The sequence below is a fragment of the Platichthys flesus genome, chromosome 19 (assembly GCF_949316205.1).
Source record: "Platichthys flesus chromosome 19, fPlaFle2.1, whole genome shotgun sequence".
NCBI classification, from domain to species: domain Eukaryota; kingdom Metazoa; phylum Chordata; class Actinopteri; order Pleuronectiformes; family Pleuronectidae; genus Platichthys; species Platichthys flesus.
In genome coordinates this window covers 18,391,284-18,417,522 of record NC_084963.1, presented here as the reverse complement: position 1 = coordinate 18,417,522, position 26,239 = coordinate 18,391,284, and the positions used below count along the sequence as shown (strand labels likewise).

Here is a 26,239-nt window from a genome sequence, read left to right as displayed (position 1 = left end):
CCACGCCCGTATGGACTTCATTAGCTAAACTTAGGGCACGGATTAGTTAAACTCAAGGGAAAGAATTAGTTAAATCAAGGTAACGATTTGTTAGACCGAAGGAACGGTTTGTTAAACTGCAACAGATTTGTTTTCTTATTCACCTGATACCAGGGGGTTCCCTACACTAGCTGCAAAACCAAATAGAACATGTTTATAGTGAGAGTTCACAGGCAATATATTAGGAAATGTGCAGAAATATTGCTGAGTGGGGACAAGACCGAAATAAGTGAGGGATAACTTCTGGAACCAGTTGACAAAAGGAGGATTCCTCGACATCAATGTCTTTTTTATATCTCTAATGAAAAAGTTTGGAGGGATAAAAATGATGAATCAAAAAGTCACCTCCTTGATCTTCAATTAGATATTTAGAGGGACGGCACCATAGTTGCTTCCAGTCCAGCTATGTAATATGAATGAATAATATGTGTGAGGTAAACTGTCTTTGATAAATTAAAGACCAAGAAAGGAGCATTTGTTTCAAAATGTTTGATCACGTTAAAAGACTAATTTGGGAATAAAATTCAGGATCGATGTCGGATCTCTAAAAAACTGTTTAACCCAATTCATTTTGAAATTGTTGTTAAGGGTTGGAAAATCAAGACAGTTTAGGCCACTATGTTCATAAGAGACAGATTAAGACTGGCTACAGAATATGATGTATTTCCCTTTTCCACACAGAATTAAAAGAATCATATTATCAATGGTTTGTTTGTTGACATCAATAAATCAGGCTGCTGAAGTAAGTTAGGATTTGTCCTTTAGACACAGATTCAATGCTTTATTGCCACAAAAAAACGGAAAATACAGAATAAAAACAGTAAACAGTAAAAACTAGAACAAATAAAAAACACACTAAAATACAATTACATTCACAACGGAGAATAAAAAAAAAGAGTTCAACAACAATGACGCATACGGAACCTCAATCTGAACCAATGGCTCATGAGAGATGATACATGTGGGTGTGGTTGACAAAAGCTGACGGGCCAATGATCAGGCCGTAACTTTGTTAACTCGTGAAAGTGGCAAAAGGTTGGACCAATCAAGACGCTCCGCGGAGTGCGCTGATAGAGAGCATGACGGGGGCGAGCAATGGAGCGAGTGCGCGCCGTGAGCAGCTGCACAGGAGAGAGGGGCACGAGCCGAATGTGTGGAGCTGAAGATGGCGGATGGAGACAGCGGGAGTGAGCGAGGCGGTAGCAGCGGGGGAGGCGGCGGCGGCGGTGGTAGTGGTGGTGGCGGCGGCGGTAGTGGCGGCTTCCAGCACTTCCAGAGGGACCAGGAGACCCAGGAGCTGGCGTCCAAGCGTCTTGACATCCAGAACAAGCGCTTCTACCTGGACGTCAAGCAGAACAGCAAGGGCAGGTTTATCAAAATCGCAGAGGTCGGGGCCGGAGGCTCCAAAAGTCGCCTGACCCTCTCGCTGTCGGTGGCGGCGGAGTTCCGTGACTACCTCGGGGATTTCATCGAGCACTACGCCCAGCTGGGGCCTAGCAGTCCGGAGCAGATAGCCCAGGCTGCTGCGGGGGAGGATGGCGGGCCCAGGCGAGCGCTCAAGAGCGAGTTTCTCGTTCGGGAGAATCGCAAGTACTACCTTGACCTGAAGGAGAACCAGAGGGGGAGGTTCCTGCGGATCCGACAGACCGTCAACCGTGGACCTGGCTTTGGAGTCGGGGGCCCAGTGGGCGGCATGCTCTCCGGCCAGACCATAGCCCTTCCGGCCCAGGGGTTAATAGAGTTTAGAGACGCCCTCGCTAAGCTCATAGATGACTACGGGGGAGACGACGAGGAGCTGGCCGGTGGCACGGCCGCCGGGGGCTACGGTGAGCTCCCCGAGGGCACCTCCATCATGGTGGACTCCAAGCGGTTCTTCTTCGACGTCGGCTCCAACAAATACGGGGTGTTCCTGCGTGTGAGCGAGGTGAAGCCCAGCTACAGGAACTCTATCACCATCCCCTTCAAAGCCTGGGGCAAATTCGGAGGAGCTTTCAGCAGATACGCCGAGGAGATGAAGGAGATCCAGGAGCGGCAGCGAGATAAATTGTACGAGAGGAGGGATGAGTCCGAGGGAGACGAGGTGGAGGACGACTGATAAATCAGACGGCTGTTAGTCCAATTACACGACAGATCTGCAATATAGGAGTATTTTGCAAAAAAATATAATACAAAAAAAATGATTCAAAAAAGACAGATAAAGTGCATGACAAATCGTGCTGTTATAGCCTACTAAAGTATCGTGGAGTAAAAAAAGTACATGTGCAGGGAGTAATTGGTGTATTATCCTAAAGTTTGTAGGGTTGAGGGTTGGAGTGGTCGTTTGAATCTCTGAAAGTGAATAAAAAGTGGACTAAATGTTAAATGAGAGATTTCTCACCGGCTGAAAGGTGAGAGAAAACTAATAAAACCAGCAAATTGGTTTTTATATCTAGAAAATAAGCCTATTCGAGACATAGTTTATATTTTAGGAGTGAGGAGTCAAACTGTTTAAGATGTTTTCCTTGCTCACTCCAGGGAGAGAACCTAGCATCCATTGTATTCCTGTTCAGACCAGGTCTCTCCTCGGGAGGTAGATTGTGGGATTTCTTGCAAGTCAGTCAGATGAGCCTGAGGGGGAATGTACAGCGAGCTGCTGTCACTCGGTGGATGTTCCGCGTTAGATGACGGTTCAACAGATGAAGAGCTGTCAAACAGCATGGAGGCGAGCAGCAGCCGGCCGTTCATTGAAAAGGTTGCCTGAAAAAATATTAGGGGAGAGGATTATCTGTGAGACCAAACAACAACGGCCTTGCAGAATAAAAATTAAAGCTTTTGACTCCAGTAGTCAATTACAGTGCAGATCAGCTGGGTTTTATGTTATACATACAATCTTGGCAATATTTTCAAAGCATAAGTCTCATCGTTTTCAGTAAGATTCACATTTAGAGATGACGAGCCGTCTGTTCTCCTGACACCAGAGCATCCCTGGCGTTTGAGAACAGCCGCTTTGGAGAGCCAACATGTGGGAAGAGGACTGTCTTTTTGTGGGAGCCATCCCCACCAGGGACAAATGTATATGTATATATATATATTGGGACTTTTAACAATTAGCTCCCGAATTGTTAAAAGTGAATTAGCTTCATTCTGCAGAGCATCAGCGATGAGCTTTGCCATCAGCCTCTGTGTCGTGGACAGAGCTGGACAGGCGTCCATCTCAACCAGCCACGCTTCATTTTCTGATGTATCAACTAACATCCTCTGACACATGAAGACCCTGGACAGAAACACATTCATGGATTGTTTTCTTTTTGTTTGGGGTTTTTTCTCTGTGCGTGTGTGGTTTTATTTTTTTCCAAAAGAACTATATTGAAACGAGATTCTACTTATAGGAATGATATTATCGAACAAACCAGCAGAAGATATTTTGAAATACTTATAATGGAAAATGTATTGTTTAAATGAATTTCATTACTATAAAATTAAATGAAAAGGTTAATTTCTTAAAACAAAGTTGTGACTCAAACCTCCAGATTGTTTTTTCCAAGAGTAAAAGTATAACACTTCCTTAATTAAAACTACTTGAAACACAACAACCGATTTTGTGACTATATTTTTAAATCCTTGTGTTATATGTATTCATGAGTTTGTTTATATGTTTTGCAGGGAAATTTACTAAGTGTTAAAAGGAAAGAGCCAAAGAAATTTGGCTAGTTTTCTTTATTTGCATATTTCTACTCTGGCCAATGAAGTGTCTGGAGGAATTTACCCATCAAAATTCCCCAGAATCCAAGGCGGGATCTTGACGCACATGCCAAGAATCCAAAACCAAATTCCACTCAAATTTCAATGAGATAAATCGTAGAAAGGCAGCAAATCATCAAACGTGAGCAGCTCCAAAGAATATTTGGTTCCAGCACTTCTCCATTTGTCCGTGATGCACACCGAAACCTTTTACTGGGAAATCCAGCCGTATCAAATACAGACCAGGATTATTGGCTTTTATTTGTTTGGTTAGGATTTAATAAGATGCCCAATGGAGTAGTGAAGGCTCCGTGCACATATTGAATGAGTCTACGACTTCGACTGACAAATATTTTCTTTATCGATTCATTATTTGGTGTATAAAAAAAAAAGGAAGCAGTGAACAGTGAAGACTCTTAGTGTCAATAAAAAACACAGATGACATCTTGTTTTGTCTGACTGTCCAAAACGCCAGGGCAATAAGTTTGCTGCTAGAGGAAACACAAAATAAATCCTCCCATTTGAGAGGTTGAGTGTGAGAATTTGTATCATTTTGGTTTGGAAAAAAACTTTTAGAATTAATATATTATCAGAACCTAATTGTTTTTTTTTTTATCAGTCGACAGTCTGTCTTTTTTAATTTGAGACCAGATTATCCATGTTGCACAGAGCTTTGTGTGGCGTGGCTAAAAACACAAGCTGTCCTCCCATATAATTTCTAAGGACTTCATTAAGGAAATACAGCTCCAGAGCACTTTAATAAGAATTTGAGCTTTAATTTACAGTCAGCTGATGGATAGATGTTTGGTAAAAAACCCACAGACAAAGTAGCAGCAAAGCGATTCTCCTGAATGGCCCCTGTCTGTATTGTATCATTGCGTCATTATTGATATACTGATATTTTTTTACTCTAGTTAAGATGGAGCCCATTACAACTGAAGTAAAAATGTATCCTATTTTATAAAACTGAATATGCTACTCGATATCACTGATATGCATATAAATGGCACACTGCTTCGCGTGTCATGTCTACGCTGTTAAGCTTTTTTCGCATGTCATTTGTGTTCAGGATAAAATTACAATGTGTAAAATGACATAAAAATATAATTCATGCGCCTTTAGGTGCAAGAATCTTAAATCTAAAAGTAACTTTGAAGATTAAAAATAATGGTAACCAACCCACTGTTTCAGACATATTTAAAAAAGAAAGGATATAAAATATTTTTAAAGCCAATAACTGAAGATGTTGCAGCCAAACTGCTGTAATGTTTTATGGACTAATTGATTGTTAGGTGATGCAATGGTAGCCCTGGTAGATTACATTACATATCACTACATATCATTTAGCTGACACTTTTATCCAAAGCGGCTTACAATAAGTGCATTCAACCATGACGGTACAAGCCCAGAACAGCAAGAATTATGTAAGTACGTTAACTTTAAAAAAGCCAAACTACAAAGTGATACATTTAAGTGCAATATATAAGTGCAGCTACATTTTGTATTTTTCAGTATTAAACACTAGAGTTGACAATAGTTATTAGACATCATCTTCTTAACCGAGGTGAAGTGGGAAGAGATGTGTCTTTAGTCTGCATCAGAAGATGTGTAGACTTTCTGCTCTCCTGATGTCAATGGGGAGCTCATTCCACCATTTGGGAGCAAACAGTTGTGGTTTTGGAGGCTAGGTGGCCCTCGCAGTGATGGAGCAGCAAGCCGATTGGCTGATGCAGAGCGTAGTGTGCAGGCTGGGGTGTAAGGTTTAATCATGCCCTAGATGTAGACAAGGTTGAAGACCAGTCAAGCTGTTGCATTCTGGATGATCTGCAGAGGTCGGATGGCACTAGCAGGTAAACCAGCCAGGACGGTGTTGCAGTAGTCTAAGCTTAAGATGAGCAGAGCCTGGACCAGAACCGGCCCCGCTCTCTTCTCCTGATGTTGTGCAGCATTTATCTACAACCGGGTTGAAGGGAGCGTTGACTGTCGAGTGTCATAGCCAGGTTCCTAGCAGTCTGGGTTGGGGCTACGACAGAGCTGTGGATTGGGACAGTACAGTCATGGGTGGGAGAGCTTTCCCCTCTCACTTAACAACGAATCAACCCCACTGACAGGAAATTAATATCAAGCTGCAATTTGATAATCAGTTAACCTTTTACATGATTTTTCATTCAAAAACTGAATTGATTTGTCTTTTTGATAGTAAATTAAAAGTGTTTGCACTGTTGGTCTGACAAATCCTGTCGCCTTTTAATTTGATGGCTCTGCGAAATAGCGTTGAACATTTGTTACTGCTTTTGGGCCTTTTATATTAAATGAAGAATAAGCCTGGAAATTTATTGAAGGATAAAAAGAATGAAAATGGCTGTTGGATGCCAACTTGTGGGGAGCTTGTCATATAAGAAGATTTTCTGCCTGATACTGTATCAGGCAGAAAATCGTCTGTCAGTAAGTGACAGCTGATGGGCCCCTATAGGCAAAACATTTGAGACTCTCACTATGCAAACTCAACCCTTTTGTGTTTTCGGCTTTAACCTGAGTTTCTGTATATAATGATGTCACTATTATCCGACATTCAATAGAAATCAGTGTATTCTTAAAGAAAATAGGCCTAACTTTCAGATAGCAAAGGAAACCAGAGGGTCCAGCGGGTTGTCCACTAACCAGAAGGTCTGTGTGTGGCACCTCAAGTTCGCATGTTGAAGTGTCCATAGGCAAAACACTGAACTCCAAATAGCCCTGCCAGCTGTGCTAGCAGTGTGTGTATGACGTGTTATAGAAAAGTGCTATATATAGAAGTAATCTGTGTGTGTCAATGGGTGAATGTGACACGTTTCATAAAGTGCTTTGGGTTGTTGAAAAGACTAGAAATGCACTACATAAGAATGCAGTACATCTACCAGTCAATGAGGGCATGCTCATGGGTATTCACTCTCCCCACTGCCACACCCACCCACTTGGACCTTTTTTGGCCAGTCCTGAAATTCGTCGTGCCACTCATTTAAAGAGGTCTGTTGAATCGGTTGTCGACACAGTAAAAAAACGGTATTGGTATTTTTCTCTAAAAGATGTAAAAACAAAAAACACTGCTGTCACTTTGTGAAGCATCACAAATCTGTAGCTCTGATTGGTTGTGGTTCTGCTCTGAGGTCGTTGAAAAAGCTTCCCCAAACATCGAAACTGAAATAAGGTTTTACAGACCCATTCCACAATTGAATGGATCTGACTAAAATTGGCTTACTGTCAAATTTAGCAATAATAAGTGGAATGGTTGTAGTGTTACAGGATTTCTGTGAGATATTTTCTTATCTTTTTTCTCAGGGTTACTCAATTTATCCAGAAAAAGTGAATCAATTTGATGAACAACTCATCTGAAATAAATGACCAAGATAGAAACTTGTTGGTGGTGTAGTGTTTGGGTGTATGAAGGATCAGGCACAGGTCCGATGATAATAGACTTGCAGTTACTCACTCAAAACACCACCTGGTGCTATAGTATTAAATAATAATTAGTTAGATGGTTCTTATCTCACTGATGTATGTTGCTTCTATTTCTGTTAAACATCATGATTGACAGCTGTGATGGACACACGACTGGTGGAATGTGTGTGTCGGCAGGCCCTCGATACCGCGGCTCCACTCCACAGTCACTACTGCTCTGAGTCTGGCTCCAAATGATGTCACAAGATGGCAGCACCTGTATCAAGGATATTGTGGCTTCACTTTTTTTACAGAGGGAGGAAGTGGAGAAGTCACCAATCTTTATTCACATACTATAGCTTTTGACGGATGTTTGAATAAAATATGTGTCTGTCTTTTTATCGTTGGGATATAATAACGGATAGCAGGACGATTGGCTGATCAATCCAGAAAAAATAATCTGCGAACAAGGCAATAATCCAAATGATCGTTGGTTGCAGCCCTTGAGTATCAGATGGTCGGAGCATTTGCTTTGCAGCTGCTGTCTTGCCACACGTGCACGGACTGTTCGGGCGTGACACAGCAGCTGTTGCTGAAGTTTACAAAGACTATGTAGGAAAGGACCCTGCAAAACAAGAGCTTGCTTGAATCCACAGCAGTAGAAAATCTAAACGACATGCTGTCTTAGTCGTGGCCAGTCTGCACTCTGGATCCTCCTCATCCCTCCTTGCACTTATGAGAGGATCTTATTGTGTAGAATTATACAGCTGGACTGTTTCCTGACTCCTAGGTAAAGAGACTCGAGGGTAATTTGATTCCCTCATCTCCCCCACCCGAGGCTGATCTGTTATTGAAGCTCCCCGCTTTTGAGGAGAATCTGTCTTCTTCTTCTCCCCCACACCCCCACTAACTTAGCAGTTCTGTTGGTTTGGCAGCTGTCAGGCAGCCATGCGTCTGCTGTAAGGGCCTGCTGACAGGGCACGTCGGCTATTTTAATGTGGTAGGCAGCGACAGACTTGACATTCCTAGTCCAGGAGTCAGCTGTGCCATTAGGACCTCATCGCCTGGGGAAACAGTCGCACAATAGTTTGATTGTGCTGAGATCTGCTCACATGTGGCGCACACAAGATCGTCCTGTAGAAACACAGTCAGCTATGTGCAGGCAGGTACTTTATGTAGCTCTTGTTCAAAGAAGCAACTGAACTGGTGAGAGGAGAGCTGTCCGTTTGTTGATGTCAAAGTGGCTCCTAAGTTATATACTGATTGATTCTAAGGTTCTTTAAAATTTCCCGTACAACTACTGCCCAATTCTTTGTAATAAAAGCTGATAATAATTGTCATTCAAACAAAACTCCAGGGCGAAAAACATGGTACAGAGAGATACTTTACCACTCTTATATGAGACCCCGCATTTTGTTTTACTGGGATACGTCCGATAGTGTCGTTGAACAAATCAGTCTCGGTCCTGGTCAATATATGTGATGTATGCTCTATGTAATAACACCCAATTTTGAAATGGTAAATGGTTTGCGTTTATATAGAGCTCTTGTAGTCTTGATCACTACTCAAGCGCTTATCAGTTTAGGTTTTTTCCATTCACCCATTCACACACACATTCATACATCTATGAATTACATCAAACCCCAAACCTTCGGTTAGAGGGCGACCCGCTCTACCCCCTACACCTCACAATTTAATTAATCATTATTGAGAGAAATCAACTGGAATATCAACATTTTGCCAAGGTTACAGCTGCATTTGATTTATGTATCAGTATAATAAGCTGAAGTACAGTAATGGTGGATGGCATCATCAATCCATAAAGCATGTCATAGTGAGCACATCTTCTGGTGGCATGGAGTAGACAATCAACCAGATATATTCCAAAATAAAAGGTGATCTCTGTTGACTATCTCTTCTACGACTCGTAACATCTTTGACCTACATGTCAGCATACTTATGACAGTCCCAAGCCTCCCATGGTCTCCTACTTAAAGAATGTGTCTTGACTTTCTTTTCTTTCATGCCGTAATGTTAACCATCTTTTCCATTCATTTTCCAGGCATTGGTCCTGCTTGTTTGGAAAAGCTGCTCTGGCACAAACATGACTCAGCGTCCTTTCTTTCCTGTCTTTTTCTTTACGTGTAAGTTCTACTGTTCGAGGCTAAAGACGGATGTCATGACAGCTCACATAAGTGAAGCCAAATCATCTGGCCCCCTGGTCGTTGGCATAACATTTTGGTCCTAAACCCTTAGTCCTCCCTTTTATCAGATGGAACACTGAACAAACTAAAATGTCCATGTACAAATTAAGCAACACTTTTTTGGGTGTTTTTACGGCACAAACATGCACAACTGCCTTGACCAGATACCAGAATAATGAACAGAGTTTCTGAATACACTATGGTTGAGGGGTGTTTGAAGGGCTATGCAAAACAAAGGGGTAGTGCCAACGGGTTAATAGGGATAGGGCATTAATCGCTACATTTATAATGTTTCTCTGTAAATATATAGCTTGTCAAAAAGATGATCAGGTTAGGTGTTAGGAAGTTCTGTTTTAAAAGGTAATTACAGTTCAGCCAAGCCTTCTCTAGGAGAAACTCAGTCAGCTGTTCCATTAATGAGGCCCACTGCGAATATTTAAGCAGCATGTAATGCCACACATTACAAGACAACTTGATTTTTTCCTGCACTGAGGTGAGAGGATGACTCCTCACAATCCTTAATGAGAGCACACTGCTGCAGCTAAATCAATCAATCAATCAATCAAATTTTATTTGTATTGCCCATATTCACAAATTACAATTCATCTCATAGGGCTTTAACAGGGTGTGACATCCTCTGTCCTTAACCCTCAGCAAGAGTAAGAAAACCAACCCTTCTCACTGGATGCTGCTATTTCCTTCATGAGGAATCACTTGATTCTTCTAGATTAACACTATCAGATTTGGTATATGATCCATGTTACATTGCAGGGGACTGAGTTCCAAAATCATTTTGGTTTATAGACATATTTTACTCTTATATCAAATACCTGAAATATTTGCACAGCAAATCTTAGACATAATAATATTTGCCAGTCACTCAGGCCATCGCTTTGGTCCAGACTGAAATAGCCTAACAAGTATAGGATGTTTATCCATGATATTGTGTCCAGAATATCTCGCCAATTATTAGATGGTTTGAAAGTAAATTTGATACAGTTACACACAGTCTCTAGAAGATGAATTTGTTTAAATGTTGTAATCCGCTGAATTGTGAACAGTGAACAATGCGTGAAATGACTACATATAATGTGAACATTTGAAGCTCTACAGAACGTTGTATTGTCTCTCAACATAGTTTTTCAGATTTATTGTTTTGTTTCACTGTCACTGCTTGCATCAACCTGGTTTACAGTCACAGCAGGGATCTGTTTTCAGATAAACACAGTCCCAGTACCTGCTCAGCAGATCAGCTGTTGAACATAGGGGATCATTTCACAGCTGAAGAGCTGAGTCAATGTTTCCCCTCAGGAGGAGGTGGAGGCCAAACACAGGGTTAAACACAGGGAACACTGGACTTAGATTCTTTAAGTGGATACAAACAGTAATTAAAGTATATTGCTTTGTATCTTTTTGATGCGTAACTCGGCAACTGATAACCCACAAATTCACCATAACATCTTTGTAAGGTCAAGTTTACAGCTTGTTGGCTTCACCCGAGTGGCCAAAACAAGTTAATCACTGCAGTATTACAGCACACACATTTGCACAAAGGCCCTTCCTGTTTATTATAGAGAAACCAGCAACCACATGGTAAATAGGGCCCAATTCAAAATCAATATCCCGCTTGACATGCATGTGCCACATTTGTCACATGCAGAAAGGGGTGCCTGTTGGATAGAGTTGTTGATATCCTTCTTTTCACATTTGCTGAATGTTTTCTGTACCTGTCGCGGCATTTGCAGTCAGTGGATATGACAATTTTACATTACATTTCATTTAGCTGACACTTTATCCAAGGCGACTTATTGTAAGTCGCTGTGGATAGAAGTGTTGATTTGTTGTAAAATAACGATTTCACACCATAGAGCAGCATGAAAGTGAGGAGTAATATTGCTGCAGCTACTTCTGGGGACACTGACTGAGAAAAAAATGAATATGAATATATGATTAAATAATTTCATTTAAATGAGGGGTTACCGATTGATAATTTGTACATTTGGACTTTCAGGGGGTAGCCTTAGTTGGAAATTAGTGGTTGGAAAACACCCTGATAAATCTGAAAGAATTTTCTACTTAGAATAAACATTTTCCCTTTTCAAGGCAGCAGTAATTCTCTAAAATCGAAAGTCTATACTTTGCAAAGTCTCCATCCATTTCTTGACTGAATGTGCTCATCTCGTTCAAAGGATGGATGGCAAGCTCCATGTCCCCAGTGACCTCCCATCACTACTTTCATCCCACTCTCACCTCCTGGCAGTGCAGCAGTAATGTGTTCAAGCATGCACATGTGAACAGTGGGACTAATGCAGCCTGTGAGCAATGAAATACCTCACTAGGCAGTATGCCAAACCAAGCCAGGATTATACCACATGCTCCCAGTAGTCCATTACTATTACATTAGGATCATGCTGATTTAACCCGTGTGACTTGAATGAGGGTAAGTATTGAGATCCTTACCACAAAGTAAGTAATAATACAAAGATACAAAAATAAAAAATAAAAAAATGCATTAGAAATTATCTGCTATAGTATAAAACTTCGAAATACTGTAGAATGACTCACTCCATAGTGCTATATATAGATGACATTACTGGATTATCTATTACTGATGTATTCATATGCAACTGTGTGAGGTGCAGTTCATTTTAACTACTTTATTTTCTATTTGTAAGAGCCCTGATTGTACAGAGACAATTCTCAATCAATCAATCAAAGTCTATTTGTATACCCCATATTCCAAAATAAAAATGTTCCTCAAAGGGTTCAATAAGGTGTGACTTCCTCTGCCTTACCCATGCTATATTAAAAGTGGGGGGAAAAGTTTTAAACAAACTCAGAGAGAGTCACAAGTGAGTGACCCCTCTCCAAGGACAGACAGAAGTGCAACAGATGCTGCTTGTAACAGACCATATTATCACATAACAATGTTTATAATATTCATGATGAGAGACAGTTCAAAAGATAAGGTCTGACAGAGATGAAGGGAGCATAATGATAGAGGTATTGGCAATAATCATAGTATATGAGAAGCACATCACATTTCTAAGCAATCTAGTTGTAATCATATTCCATGATCAGCTGCCACCTCATTCACAATCCAATATCCACCATCACAGTGACAATTCACAAGCTATGACCCACCATCATGATCATGATCTATCATCACGATGCAGCATCTTGACCTGCCAGCTTGATCCACGGCATCTTTTTCCGACAATACTAGCCTGATTTTCTTGAAATGTTACGAAAGACTTTTGCTGTCTCTCTCCATTACGACTCGGTTTAGCTGTTACGGTATTGGGCTGTAACAAACTCAAACATCTGCAATGCGAAAGCAACGTAAACAATGGGATTTCAAAGGATCCACTGATGAGCTTTGTTGGCCAAAGGTCAAATGTCACTGTGACCTAACAACAGATTTTTAGCCGTGTGAGTGTTATATCTCAGGAACACCTCCTATACAAATTTGGCAGATACCTCAACTTTGACTGAAGGATGACCTGATTCAAATTTGGTTGTCAAAGCTTGTCTAATGATCATCAAATGTCAGCAACGCCTTGAGGACATGTCTTGTAATTGAATGCCAAAATAAGCTTTGATGGACTGAAGAATGAACACATTAGAATTTGTTTGACAATGGTCAAAAGTCAAGGTCAGTGTGACCTCACAATGTATTATTGGCCATAACTTAATAACCATTTTGTAAAATCCTTTTTTGTTTTTTTGAAATCTTGTTGCACAATCCTTATTTCATGTAATAAATAATGTTTTAATATGTAGAATATTTTGTTACTAAGACTAAATAACACAGTTTTTCATCAGGTTGTATAAATAGCTGAAATCCAAAGGAGAAAAGGTGCATGAAAACAGAAACAGAGCATGTGAAGAGGGGGAAAATGATGGCGGGTAAAAGTGAAGCTGTAAAACAGAAAGAGAAGCATCAGGAAGGAAGGGTGAGGGGGGCACGAGGGGAACCCGTGTTTGTGTGAAGCAGAGAAAGAGGGACAGCGGCAGGGAGCGATCCGACGTTAGAGGAAGCATGATCCCGCTGTGAAGCCGCGCTGCTGGGCTATATTTAGCTTCTGTTGCCATGTGCTGAGACTGTGCATGACAGAGGGAGACACGCACACACACACACTCTCAATCATATGCCCACACACATATGGTTCACTACATTACACATGTGAGTGTGTGTGCAAATCATGAGACTGTTCCAAAGATGTTATTTAAGTTTTTCTCATGATTTCAGAGAATCTACTTTACTTGTGTCATTTTCAGATATGAGGTTATGTTTATAATATTTGCTTCTATTCATGCACTCACACTCATAAACCTGAATCATCTCCTTTCTGTCACTTACTGACACGTGATTGTGTTTGTCTTAGCCAATCACTTGCAAAGACGTTTGTGCTGCATTGATGAACTGGTAAATGACATTGACATCTACACTTCACTAGAAAATACACTAAAATAATGATTTAATTCCTTATTGAATAATTACGAAAGGATCCTCTAAGAGATATGTGTGTGTGTGTGTGTGTGTGTGTGTGTGTGTGTGTGTATGTGCAGCAAGAGGATGGAGCCATGAGAATAAAAGATGAGAAACCCCTGTTCATACATGCTTTGAAATATTTCCTGCCTTCAGTTCTTGACCCCTTGTGCTGTTTTGCCTCTTTAAAGTAAACACACATCACACAGTAATCTGCTTTACACACCCACAACATTGTGCAGCGCTACGCAGCAGAGCTCGGCATCTCTCGTTGCTGTGTTGTCAGTCAGGCAACAGCCGAAGGTGTCACCATGCAAACCTGCGCAGGCTGTACCAATGAGAGGAAGTCGACTTCCTCTGGACTGCTCTGATTGGCTGAGTTTCTTTAAGTCCACTATTGTGAAGGGTAAGAACAGATTGACATTTAATTTGGAGAGTGCGGTGAAATTCAGATTACAGGCTGTTATGTCTGTGTGTGCCTCTGGTAGACGGACAATAAAACATAGCTTCAAATGCAGTGATGTTGAATTGCTCCGACTTCTCAATTGTGATTATTTGCTAGTTTTTCTAGAAATTTGTAAGAACATTTGCATTTACTGATGTAGTGTGCTTTTCTAAATCTGCTTTAGAGTGGGCTCTCCTCTTGTCCTGTGTTATTGCTCTGGAGCAACTTCAGAATTATTCAGATTGTTTTACATAAATATTCCATAACTCCTTTCCTTCACAAAACCCTATTTACCCAATTGGCTCATTTGTTGCTGTGTATCTAGAAACACCCAATCACGTTCATTCAGGTGTGAAGCATTATCACCTGATGCTCATACAAAGCAGGTGCCTCTGGTTTCCAATAAAGTAAGTAAACCATCTGAGAGCACAAGACGACTCATCCGCTGGCCGTGTCCCGGTCGTAAGAGCATGGACTGTATATATCAACAGTGTCTCGGTAAGAGTGGCTTCAGGAAGTGAGATGACTGTGCACGCCTTGTCAAGGCCTGTTCGCCATGATGCCCTCGTCCTACAGAGGGGCCACCCTAGGACTTTAATGTGTGGGCAGTGGGCTCTAACTGCTGCAGATCAAATCAGTGCCCCTGGGCTGTATTGACTGATTATTATCTAATCAATTAGTTGAATGACAGGAAGATAAATGGACTCTGTTTTTTTGATAATCGATTCATCATTTACATATTTTAAAGCAAAAAAGCCAATAAAAACAAAGATAAATGCTACCAGCTTCTCAGATGTTCCATGTTTCTCAATCTTTTGAGAAAACTCTTCAGAGACTCTGGGAATAATGATTTTTCTGACATTGTATCCACTGTATAAGCAGATATAAAAACAAATAACTATCAATACTTCATATAAAATGGACAACACTTTTCCGGTTCCTCTCGAAAAATGAAGCTGAACCTAAACAACCCCAGATATGATCTTCGTCATCTTTGCATATGAAGCCACAGTCTGCAGTGATCACTATGGCACAATGGTAGCAAGGTCCGGTCGATACATGTGCTCGGCTAATCAGGAGTCAGTGTAAGCTGTCAATCATGATGTTTAAACCCGTTTGTTTCATCAAATAACTAGTTAAAACCAAACTATTGGATAAAGGAGAACTTGTATACATACTGCACATCCAAGTATTTTTCTATAGATTTTAAGTTGGTCTTTGATGAAAGCAGTTTTAGTTCTATCTTTCACAAACTGAAGTGGAGATGAATGTTACAGTGCTGCACATGTAACCCTAACACCTTCCTAGCCCAAGTTGACAGCATGGTTGATAGCTCTCCAGGGATGGAGGATAATTCAGAGAATGATTCTGCTTGAACCTCATCGTGACTCAACCCTGTCTTTTAATCCCACCACAAGGTAGAGAACCCCGCCCTGGGGGAGGGATCCTTCACTTGTGACTTTCTCTGGGGTTTCTGTTTGGTTAAAAGGTGGTTTAGAAGTTTGGATTAATTTGATTAATTGATTTAAAATAAACCTTGTATGTTTTTATTAGTTGATGATGCCAAAAAGTGTCATCAATTTCAAATTGCGCTCAGTAGAATCCAGATGGCTGCTTTGTTTGTTATAATTATTACACAGATTTCTATTAAATGTTGTACAGGGCTGGGGCATCATTCAAGGAATAAAGACCCAATTTAAATTTGATATAGATCTCAATCAGGGGGTTGAACCAGTAACTTTGTCACTTTCTTTAACATTGGGAGAGAATGGTAAATGGCTTTTGTATTTATATAGCGCTTTTCTAGTCTTGATGACAAAGCACTTTACAGTAGAGTTCTACATTCACACATTCACACACACATTCATACAGTGCATCTATTCGCATTACTTAGTTATTCTATGGGTGGCCATTCGGGGTTCAGCATCTTGCCCAAGGACACTTCGGTATGCAGATGGATCAGACTGGGGATCGAACTGCCGACCTTCAGGTTGGAGGACGACCACTCAGCCACAAACGCCCACAAAGAAGGCCTTTTTCATTGTTTCTCTGAGGATAATTCATGTATCTTGATGAAAAAGACATAACTACGGTACTGATATTTATGAATGTGCTCAATTTAAGGAAGACACAAAGACACAAGGAAGACACAAATGAGTAAATTGAAATGAAGTTTCATAAGGGGTCGGTTAGGCCTTGGCGGAGGAATGCACTCTACTAGTTTGCTAAACAACATAAATTATATAAACATTTTATCATATCCTTTTAAATACACGCACAAGGTGGAATAAATACTTTAAAATCCACATTTATTGTAGAACCAGAATAATGCATATTAATAATTGTGAGGAATATCCTATTACAACGTTCTCCAGAAAAGAAGATAAACGTTTAGACAGTAGTTTGTCAGTGATACAAAAATATAATTGTGGGTAATACTGGTTAAATTAGCTACCTCTGCCTCATAGAACATAATCAAAAGGCTGGCGATTGCTCCATCTAGTGGTCAGGGATAGAAAAGGTTTGTTTAAAAAGGGCCCTAAGCATAATTTCGGTTACATTCAAACTGCACACAGCTCTAACTCAATACGTGTCTCTACTGGTGAGGTTGAACAGGGTGACACGGCAGGCAGAGTCCACTTTACACATCTCCAGAGGCTTCTCCTCCTGCTCATAGGAGGTGCTGATGAACCAGCCGCGGCACAGAACAGACTCAAATGTCTTAACATTTATTTCTGACTCCCTGCTGTAGAAGAGGAAACGGTCCTGGGTTCCATCTTTGCAGATGACTTTTAAATCCTCTGCACTGCATTTCTGCAACAAGAAAAAAAAGCAGAAAGGAGTAAGATGAAAAGCAATGTAATAAAAAAGTGCTCATAGTAAGTTAAAAGTAAAGATTTTCATTAAGAAGTCGAAAGTTACAGACTTGATTTTGGAAAGGTGTATCCAAATAAGGAGTAAATAATTTAACTTAACTTACAAAATCAAAATAAAGATTAGAGTGTTGATAATGGAAGAAATTCAATGATGAGATCTAAAATTAAAATAGTAAATTTGGACATCTAATCTTGTTTATGATATTATACTAATGACATTACTAATGCTAAATTGTAAGATTCAAAAGTCAAGGATTTGAAAAAGAAACCCAATATATTCAATAAAACCTAAATATTGAAATGAAATAAATGTTGAACTACAATCAAAATATTTACTATTGGTAAGTTGGTCAAATGTACTTATGGTATCTTGAGTGAAATTTCTCATATTTAAACAGAATGGCCTGTGTGTGTGTGTTTGAAATCCCATGTGTTACGGGGACCTGTATCTCTTTGCATCACCATGTTATGGAAACTTGTTCCTTCCTTAGGGTGTGTGTGTGTGTGACTCACCTCCAATTTCAGCTCAGCTTTGTCACCGTTCTTTGTGCAGGAAATGTACAAGTTGTGATTGATGATTGACATCACAACAGTCTGACCAACACCAGGAGAGCCATATGTCCCAATTTTAAATGTCACTAATAGAAAAACAGGAAAAAAGAGATGTTGATTAAAGACATAGCAGTTGTATAACTGCTAATAAGGACTAAATTATCTTTCGTCCTACTTGCAAGAAAAAAAGCATTCAAATCCTTGATAAAGGTTAAAAAAGCAATAAAATGTGTTCATTTAAAAACCCAACAACAAGGAAATATTATCAGTATCATATCATGATAGCTGCTTGCGTTGGAGATGACTTCAACTACTTTACAGATATTCAGTTAAGTCCAACCTAGCGTTAGGGTCAGGCCCCTCCAAAGGGTCACCAGATCAATCTGAGGGGGTTGTGAGATGATACATTTTGTGAAATACTGGATAAGAGTCATCCCTTTGGGCTGAAAATGACTGACATAGAAATGAGTGTGAGTACAAAGACGCTTTTTCTCTAAGAGGCCACAAGCCAAGGAGGATTAAGGCCTCTGATTTAATCTTAGATTGTATAATCTTGTATGCTTTTAATTCATGTAAAATCTTAATGTGATAAGTAACTGTAGCTGTTATATAAATGTGGTAAAAATGTAAATTCCCTCTTGAAATCTACAGTTATCTACTTGTACCTTTGTGATTGAAGTTTGCTGCATTCAGGGTGATGGCCGTCAGTTTGAAGTCGTGGGCTGTGCAGACGATATCTTTATTTTCGTTGTCAGTCAGATTGCACTCCACACTCCTGAGACGTTGGAAGACCAGCCTCCTCTCTCCGCTGGAGTTTATCTCAACCTTCTTGACAATTGTTGCTGTGAAGAGGAGGAATGAAACGTACGCAGCTTTCAATGAAAAGAAGTTGCTCAGTGTAAGTCTGACGGAGAGTTGAAAGTCATTATTTTGCAAATAGGCCAGCTGCTGTTTCATAGGCTTTTGAAACTCTCTTTGTCCTGGATAAAAAAGGAAGGGTGTTACTGAAATATACATTCCCCATGCTAATACAAAATGAGAACTTTTACATTATAGGGAATTATATACGAGAGAGTTGTTTACAAAATAAATGATATTGTTATATATAGATTAAATACTTAAACACTGCTGTTTCTGTACATTAGTGGTGGTGACCATCAGATTCTAAAAGCTGATGCATGGCTCTCCATCCACTTTAACACATTTGAGGGGGCATGTAATGATGTGAGACATCAACATGTGTACTGATGTTACTCACTCTCTATCACACTGTCCATGATCATTCTGCAGCACTCGCTGTCACTTTTTCCTTTCAGAGACAGGAACTTCTCCATCCTGTTTGCAGCCAGCACAAGTGTAGCTACAGCCTTCATGGAGTGGTGTTTCTTTGAAATCTTCAGGGACAGTCCCTCTTCAAGTGTGATGATCTCCCCTTGAACATCCTGTACAATTGAGAACAAACACACATCATGTCCGTTGAGGAGTTTTTGAACATTTTCACATAGTACTGTTTATGCCACTATATATTATGTATATTGTATATTACATCATATCTGTACAGGAGAATAGTGCCTGTATAAATTCCATAGATTCTCCCTTCTCTCTCTTATCAGTACCCAAGGTCAGGTTATAGATAAAGGGCAAACCAACAGTACAATGCAGTGTCTACTTAGAGGGACTTTCATATCTAACTCAGATGATCCAGACAGAGAGGCACCAATTTCAATTCTCACCATCTTCAGCTCTTTTGTGTATTTCACCAGTAGCAAGGCATAAGGACACAATGGGAATTAGTTATGCATACTTTAGGCTTAACTATCCAATAAGATGTGAACACCTACATGTAACATAGAGAGTGACAGCACTTGTAGCCAATCATGGATGTGCTGTTAGAATGGGTGATGCAAGAAGAGGAAGATATACTGGGATGTTGTGGGAAGCATCTTCAGACTTGGGGGGGTGACAATTGCTCATGTTACTCTGTTAGCGTTTGTATATTGTTCCACTTTCTGGTATCCTTGAGGCATCAAGTCTACATACAAATCTTATGCATAAGACATCCGCTGCTGCCTGAGTTCTCCTTCACCAGCTTTACAGGAAACTTCCATAACAATGTCCACCTGCAGGTGCTTCTACTGATCTGAGTCTATTAAAACCTGATGATGCCACGAAAAAAAGGAAAGAGAATACTTATTGTGTACAATATCCTGAACCTGATACATCTCCTCCTCTGTGTAAATATTCTGAAAAACTCCACTGTGCTGCTCATTTGACCTCATTGTGTTAGACAAGTATAGTAATGCTCATGATGAGCAGACCTTTTGGAAGAACGGCTTAATAATACTTACTTTGTTAAGCGACAACTAAAGTAGTCTCCTTTGCCAAAGTAGGACATAGTTTCATGTTGGTTTTGCACTTCCCTTTTTTATAACAGCTCCACAAATAGTGGGAACTTACCTTCATGTCAAAGCAGCCAGAATCAAATTCTCTCACGTCCGATTCAAGTGGGCTGAAATGCACAAAATCATGGGATCTGCAGGTTATTTTAAAGGTCGTGGCCAAATAGCACAGAAAACAGCAGCCTCACTCTCCCTCTCTCTCCTGCACAAACACACTCTGTCACCGTCAGACTGACCATCAGCTGGACCGAGAGAAACTCTACCCACACCGGTGGCCCGGTGGCCATCCATGAAAATGTTACTGTCTTTAACAGTCAGGATTCAGCATAAATGTATTCACGCAATAAGCACACATGTGTGGTGAAAACCAGACAAAATGTCAACTAACTTAAAGTGACTATTTAAGGCTCTTTTTTTATTCTAGTTTGTTTAAAAAAAAATGCAAGAATTCATGTATGTTAATTGGAAACATGATAAACTGTTATATAGTAATATACACATTGAGCTGCATAAAATGTAGAAAGTAACCAGTAAAAGGTGCATTTACTGGTAACTTTAATACACTGTTATAAAAACAAGATTTTGTTTGGAGAGCAGGATGATAAGTGGATTAAACAGAATCCTTTGGGCGGTGTGCATTTGTTATGATGTGTGTTGGTGTATATTTTATTTTAAAGAATGCGTCACTATAGGATATTTAATCAAGCTCAAATAATAATAATAATAATTTCAATTTGACCAAGAACAGAGTATAGAGTTCACAAATAGGTCAACCATGAAATGAAATTTTCAACAACCTGGTTTGCTTTAGTAGATGAACAAACTTAGCGTCCTCTGTGTAGTGGTTAGTACACATATGCCCTACATTTTACTGTGTGTGACCTATTTGTACCAGATAACACGGCCCTGTGAAATATACACTGATCAAACTTCCAGCTGATTTTGGCTAATCCACCACATATTCTAACTCTTATAGTTATCTGGTTTTTAGGTACAAGATGTTATAATAAGAAGTGAAACACATCCTATGACAGGATGGAAGCTGTTCCCTTTTTGGAGGTACTAACTCAGGTTTTAATGCTGAAAGATGATATGTTGCAGGAACTTGAGCATTCAAATTCTAAGACGCCACCGATAAAATATGTCACTTCAACACAATTGGTACACTGTATGCTCCCTTAACACATCCAGTATGATCTAAATTCCCTCATTCTTAGTTTTTTACCTGCAGTCTGGATATTTCCCCAAAATATGAACAGGGATTGTAGAATTTCTCAAACTTACCTCGGAAGAGCTTGAGACAAATCAAAGTCCATCACTGTCCTGATGTAAGCTGCTGATTGATAGTGAGTGCTGTGATTCTTTCTCTGTCAGCGATTTGTCTGTCGCATCCAGACGCTGATTGCACAGCAGGTTGACTGAGCGCCTCAGTCTAAACACTTCTCCTTTAAACAGCAGCGTTTCAGCTTCCTTGTTGCTTTCGCTTACCACATGAGTAACTTTTTCTCTGGATGACATCAGCAACCTCGACATATACAAGTGTAAAACCACAAAAGTCACACATGATTGATTCAGGTTGTGAAAATTACACAAAACCTGACACTGGTTCACAGATTAGGACATTGTGGCTGTACAAATGTTGTAAGAACATATACAGATATTGATAACGATTTAGCATTTGGATTGTAGCTTATCCTCCATGTTTGTTTATTACAACAGGCTCCCTATGTTATCGCACTTTATCCTCAATGAGTGAAGTGTCAGAAGGAGAAATGAGAGAGTAAAAGGAGAACATGAATGAAAGGTGGGATTTGGGATTTGCTGGCTGCAGAGCTCCAGAAATTGGAGCCACTGTGATAACTTTCCAGAGTAAAACTGTGTATGTGAGTATTACAAACTATAACAGTGTTTGGTGGCTGATAAGCTCTAAAATGCATTAAGCTGTTACTCAAAATGGACTTAGTGGAACGTGTTGCATTATCTCATGGTAAATTTGAACAATCCACCCTAACCCTCGCCTCTCATGTTGCTTTTTATGCAGGAATGTTTTTGTCTGAATCTACTGTCTTATAATTCAAGAAATCTCTTTCTGTCTGTCTGTCTGTCTGACTTGCTCACATTTATTGAGATTCATTCATCCTATTGACTTTAATTGGCATGTTTATTGATATTGAGCCAAAAAAGGGCCATGTCAAATTTGGTGGCATTTGTACACTGGAGGCGTTTCATTTTTATTAAAGTGCAGTGGTGGCTTTCACTCATCAAAGGTGACGTTTTCAATCAGTAAAATAATTTTAATTTCAAATTGTTCATTTGCAAAAAGTTAAATTTTCACTTAAAACCTTCACATTGAAAGAGGAGCTTGATGACTCCGCTCCTACTATACTTTTGGAGACTTTATGGACGACAAGTAAGCCTGAATTCTGGGAGCGGAGAGCTCTAGTGTAGTGACATGGTGCTATGAGCTCTCATCGTCTGATGTTGCCTTATTATTAAGGGCCTTGTAGGTGAGGAGGAGAATTTAAAATTACTACTGAAAGTCAGTGTAGTGAATCTAAAGCAGGTGAAATGTGCTCTCTTAACTATCCCCACTAGTTCCTAGAGAAGCCACATTTACGGTGCAAAAGACAAAAAATCCCCCACCTCAAGTTTCCAATCACTGACAGGAGGGGAGAGAGTATCTTACATAAGTATGCTTATATGTTTGGTTTGATCACCTTTAAAAGCGTTCCAGGGTCTGTCCCCAAACTACACCCCAGAATTTATGGGGAAATCTTTATGAATGTGACTTGTATATTAGACAATGCTTTGTGTGCTTGTAAAGACTAAAGAACCAGTATATGAAATACAATCCATTAACCCAAGGTTGTCTGTAAATACCGCAAACGGATGTTTTAGTTAGTTTATCAGTTTTGACCAATACCAAAGTTAAGTTACACATGTAACATTATAAGTATATAGTCTATAGATTATATAAAAAAACAATTCACTGACCTTGCTTCATAGGGAGAGATGTCAGTTCACCATTTACCTCTGACAGTCAGAGGGGGTGTAACGGAAACAGTGTTGAAACCACATTCTATGATGGAAACTACAATCGTTTTTTGGCCGGGTGATTATTATGTCATCTGAACATAAATTCCAACACTGAAACCCCCCGTACATTTTTAAACAAGGTTTAGAAAAAAAATCCGAAGGTAGGAGTTTAGAGTTTGCTAAGAAAACAACCACGGAATGATATACTATTTGGATTGTGTGAGGCAAGACTCCAAAAGCTTGTTAGGTAGACAATTTCTCTAAGGTATAAGGATATATGTTGGTCAGGCAGGATATTTGAAAGTGTATTAAGCAAAAAAGAAAATTACTAGTGACCAAGTAAATATAAGAGGACATGCTATTGTCTATATAATATTACATTGTAACATTATTAAATATTACATTATTTTGAGGATGTTTATATAACTAAGTTTCCTATTTGTTCCACACAAAAGCTTTTTAGAGATTGATTGAAGACTTAAGGTAACTTAAAGATTTGGATAATGGTAGGAGAGAGAGGGGAGCCAGCAGCTTTGAACAGAGAATAAAACCGTAAGGAGCACCTCCCACATCAAGAGGCTGAATGCACGCAACCCTTCTTAGAAAAGAAAGACAAACTGCTGATAGGAACATATGTTAACTATCAATCAGATGCTTATGCTCATAAGCCAACGCACTCACTCACAGTGCTGGGGAAAGAGATTACATCCCTTGTAGCTTCAGGAGCCTTACTATCAGTCATCAAGAATAATATGTTTGACAGACATCCCAAAATGAGCGGATGATTTGTTAGATCTGATGGGGCTTCAGGAAGTGTCTCAGATGCTGTCCTCCTCCCCAAACAAGTTGCAGTATGTAAATGTATGCTCACACTTCTAATAATGACCCAGTTGTAATGCCAGAGCGGATGTAGCATTACTACCTGCCAAAATCCTTTTTGAGGTCGAGCCCCCCCCACACACACACACTCCACCGTGCTCACGGCTGACTTACAGGAACTTCCACCAAAAGCCACAGCGCTAGAGCTGTGGCTTTGGAGGAAATGTGACTGCACATACACTGGCTGCACAAACACAGATGGGTCGTGAGTGGGCCCTGATGAGCGACCGTGTATGCCAAAATATCTGTTTCCCAGCGACTACGATTTTCTTGTTAATGATACCTGTAACCCGTTGCTCCCTTTTTGCCTCAGTTTCAGCTGCGCACCTTCCACTGGGTTCCACGTTCCACTCATCTGCTCCGGCCTTACCATCCCTGGACTTTTTGGAATCCCCACTGCCTGCCACCACCACCCCAGCTCCAGCCCATTTAAGATTCTGTTCGGACGTACAGCAAGTAAGGGCATTGGACCCCGGCGACCAGACCACTCCATGCCCGGCAACTGGGTGGTAGTGAAAGACCTTAGGCGGAAAATTTGCCGACATAGCGATGGACAGGACCGCACCAGATCCTGATAACAACACACACAGCGGTAGAGGTCACTGAAAGGACAAATGGGTTCATGCCAGTCACTGCAAGATAGTTCCAGGACCAGACCATCCTCCCACTGTACACACACTGTATTCAGATTGCCATCACAGGTGTGAGGCAGGTTCCTATATCTATTAGCTGTAGCTGCTGAATCCGGCTGGTCAGTGGGAACGTCAATAGCTCCATCTCTCTTTCCAAATAGGAGGGAATAGTGGAATAGGCTCCTCACAGTGTTAGTGACTATGGTGCCTGTAAAGAAACCCAGGGCCAGGAAGGCCATGTTCATATTTAGATTTTATCTTTGAAGGTGTTGATCAAAATGAAGAAACATCTGGATTAATACCGAGAGAATGGGGTGTTGTGGAAGTTTTAAGGACAAAGTTATACAATTATCCCTCTGAAGTTTAATTTACATCTTCAGATTGGCTCAAGGTGCAAACCACGATAACAGATATTACACAATGAGCACCAAGGTCTGGAGAATCAACACATTCATACATCATAAGCTCCTCCCTGAGGGGAAGGACATGCAGAGTCAGTGTGATGCAGGGGGCTTGTTTGTGAGCCCCACTGCCATGGGGAAAAACTGTTCACGTGACGCAAGGTTTTAGTCCTGATGGCCCGGAACCTTTTTCCGGACGTGAGTCTCTGGAACAGGTGGTGACCGGGATGGGAAGGATCAGCGATGATCTTGCCTGCTCTCTTACTGGTCCTGGAGTGGAACAGATCTATGAGAGCCGGCAGGTCACAGCCGATAAACTTCTCAGCTGACCGGATGATCCGCTGCAGTCTGCCCTTGTCCTTGGCAGTGGAGGCAGCGAACCAGATGGTGATGGATGAGGTGAGGATATACTCAATGATGGCTGTGTAGAAGTCAACCATCACTTTCCGCGGCATGCTGAATTTCCTCAGTTGCCGCAGAACATCCTCTGCTGGGCCTTCTTGATGATGGAGGTGATGTTCTCCGCCCATCTCAGGTCCTGTGCAATGATCGTCCCCAGGAATCTGAAAGACACAACTGTTTTAACTGGGGAGTTGCACATGGTGAGAGGAACGGTCTGAGCTGGGCTCCTCCTGAAATCTGCTACCATCTCTACAGTTTTTAAAGCGTTCAGCTCCAGGTGGTTCTGGCTGCACCAGGAAGCCAGGCTGTTTACTTCCTCTCTGTAGGCGGCCTCGTCCCCATTGGAAATTTTATCCAATAAGGGTTGTGTCGTCAGCAAACTTCAGAAGTTTGACAGAGGGATGGCTGGAGGTGCAGTTGTTGGTGTAGAGGGGGAAGAGGAGAGGAGAGAGCACACAACCCTGTGGGGCTCCAGTGCTGATGGTCCGGGTGTCAGAGACAAGCCTCCCCAGCCTCACGCGCTGCTTCCTGTCGGTCAGGAAGTTAGTGATCCACTTACAGGTGGGCTCAGGCACGCTCAGCTGTGTCAGCTTGTCCCGGAGAAGAGCTGGGGAGATGGTGTTGAATGCGGAGCTGAAGTCCACAAACAGGATCCTGGCGTAGGTGCCAGGGGAGTCGAGGTGCTGGAGGATGAAGTGGAGTCCCATGTTGACTGCGTCGTCTAAGGACCTGTTGGCTCTGTAGG

The 26,239-nt window shown here is 40.8% G+C and overlaps 2 protein-coding genes across 2 annotated transcripts; one reads left to right on the top strand and one right to left on the bottom strand.

The window, feature by feature from the left end:
* Positions 1-1,120: 1,120 nt before the first annotated feature.
* Positions 1,121-3,611, top strand: purbb (purine-rich element binding protein Bb). Its single transcript, XM_062412906.1, has one exon. The coding sequence runs from the start codon at positions 1,205-1,207 to the stop codon at positions 2,132-2,134; it is 930 nt and encodes a 309-aa protein (XP_062268890.1). The 5' UTR covers positions 1,121-1,204; the 3' UTR covers positions 2,135-3,611.
* Positions 3,612-16,488: 12,877 nt separating this feature from the next.
* Positions 16,489-21,582, bottom strand: il1b (interleukin 1, beta). The gene is made up of 6 exons (XM_062412978.1): positions 21,429-21,582; positions 20,203-20,254; positions 19,004-19,187; positions 18,411-18,587; positions 17,707-17,831; positions 16,489-17,131 (listed from the first exon to the last, which is right to left on the bottom strand). The coding sequence occupies exons 1-6, from the start codon at positions 21,458-21,460 to the stop codon at positions 16,901-16,903; spliced, it is 801 nt and encodes a 266-aa protein (XP_062268962.1). The 5' UTR covers positions 21,461-21,582; the 3' UTR covers positions 16,489-16,900.
* Positions 21,583-26,239: the final 4,657 nt, after the last annotated feature.

Coding starts and splice junctions, on each gene's coding strand:
- purbb (XM_062412906.1), top strand. CDS start 1,205: ATGGCGGATGGAGACAGCGGGAGTGAGCGAGGCGGTAGCAGCGGGGGA.
- il1b (XM_062412978.1), bottom strand. CDS start 21,460: ATGGACTTTGATTTGTCTCAAGCTCTTCCGAG. Junction 20,255..21,428: donor TTGTCTCAAGCTCTTCCGAG/GTAAGTTTGAGA, acceptor TGTGCATTTCAG/CCCACTTGAATCGGACGTGA. Junction 17,132..17,706: donor AAGCTGAGCTGAAATTGGAG/GTGAGTCACACA, acceptor TTCTTGTTGCAG/AAATGCAGTGCAGAGGATTT.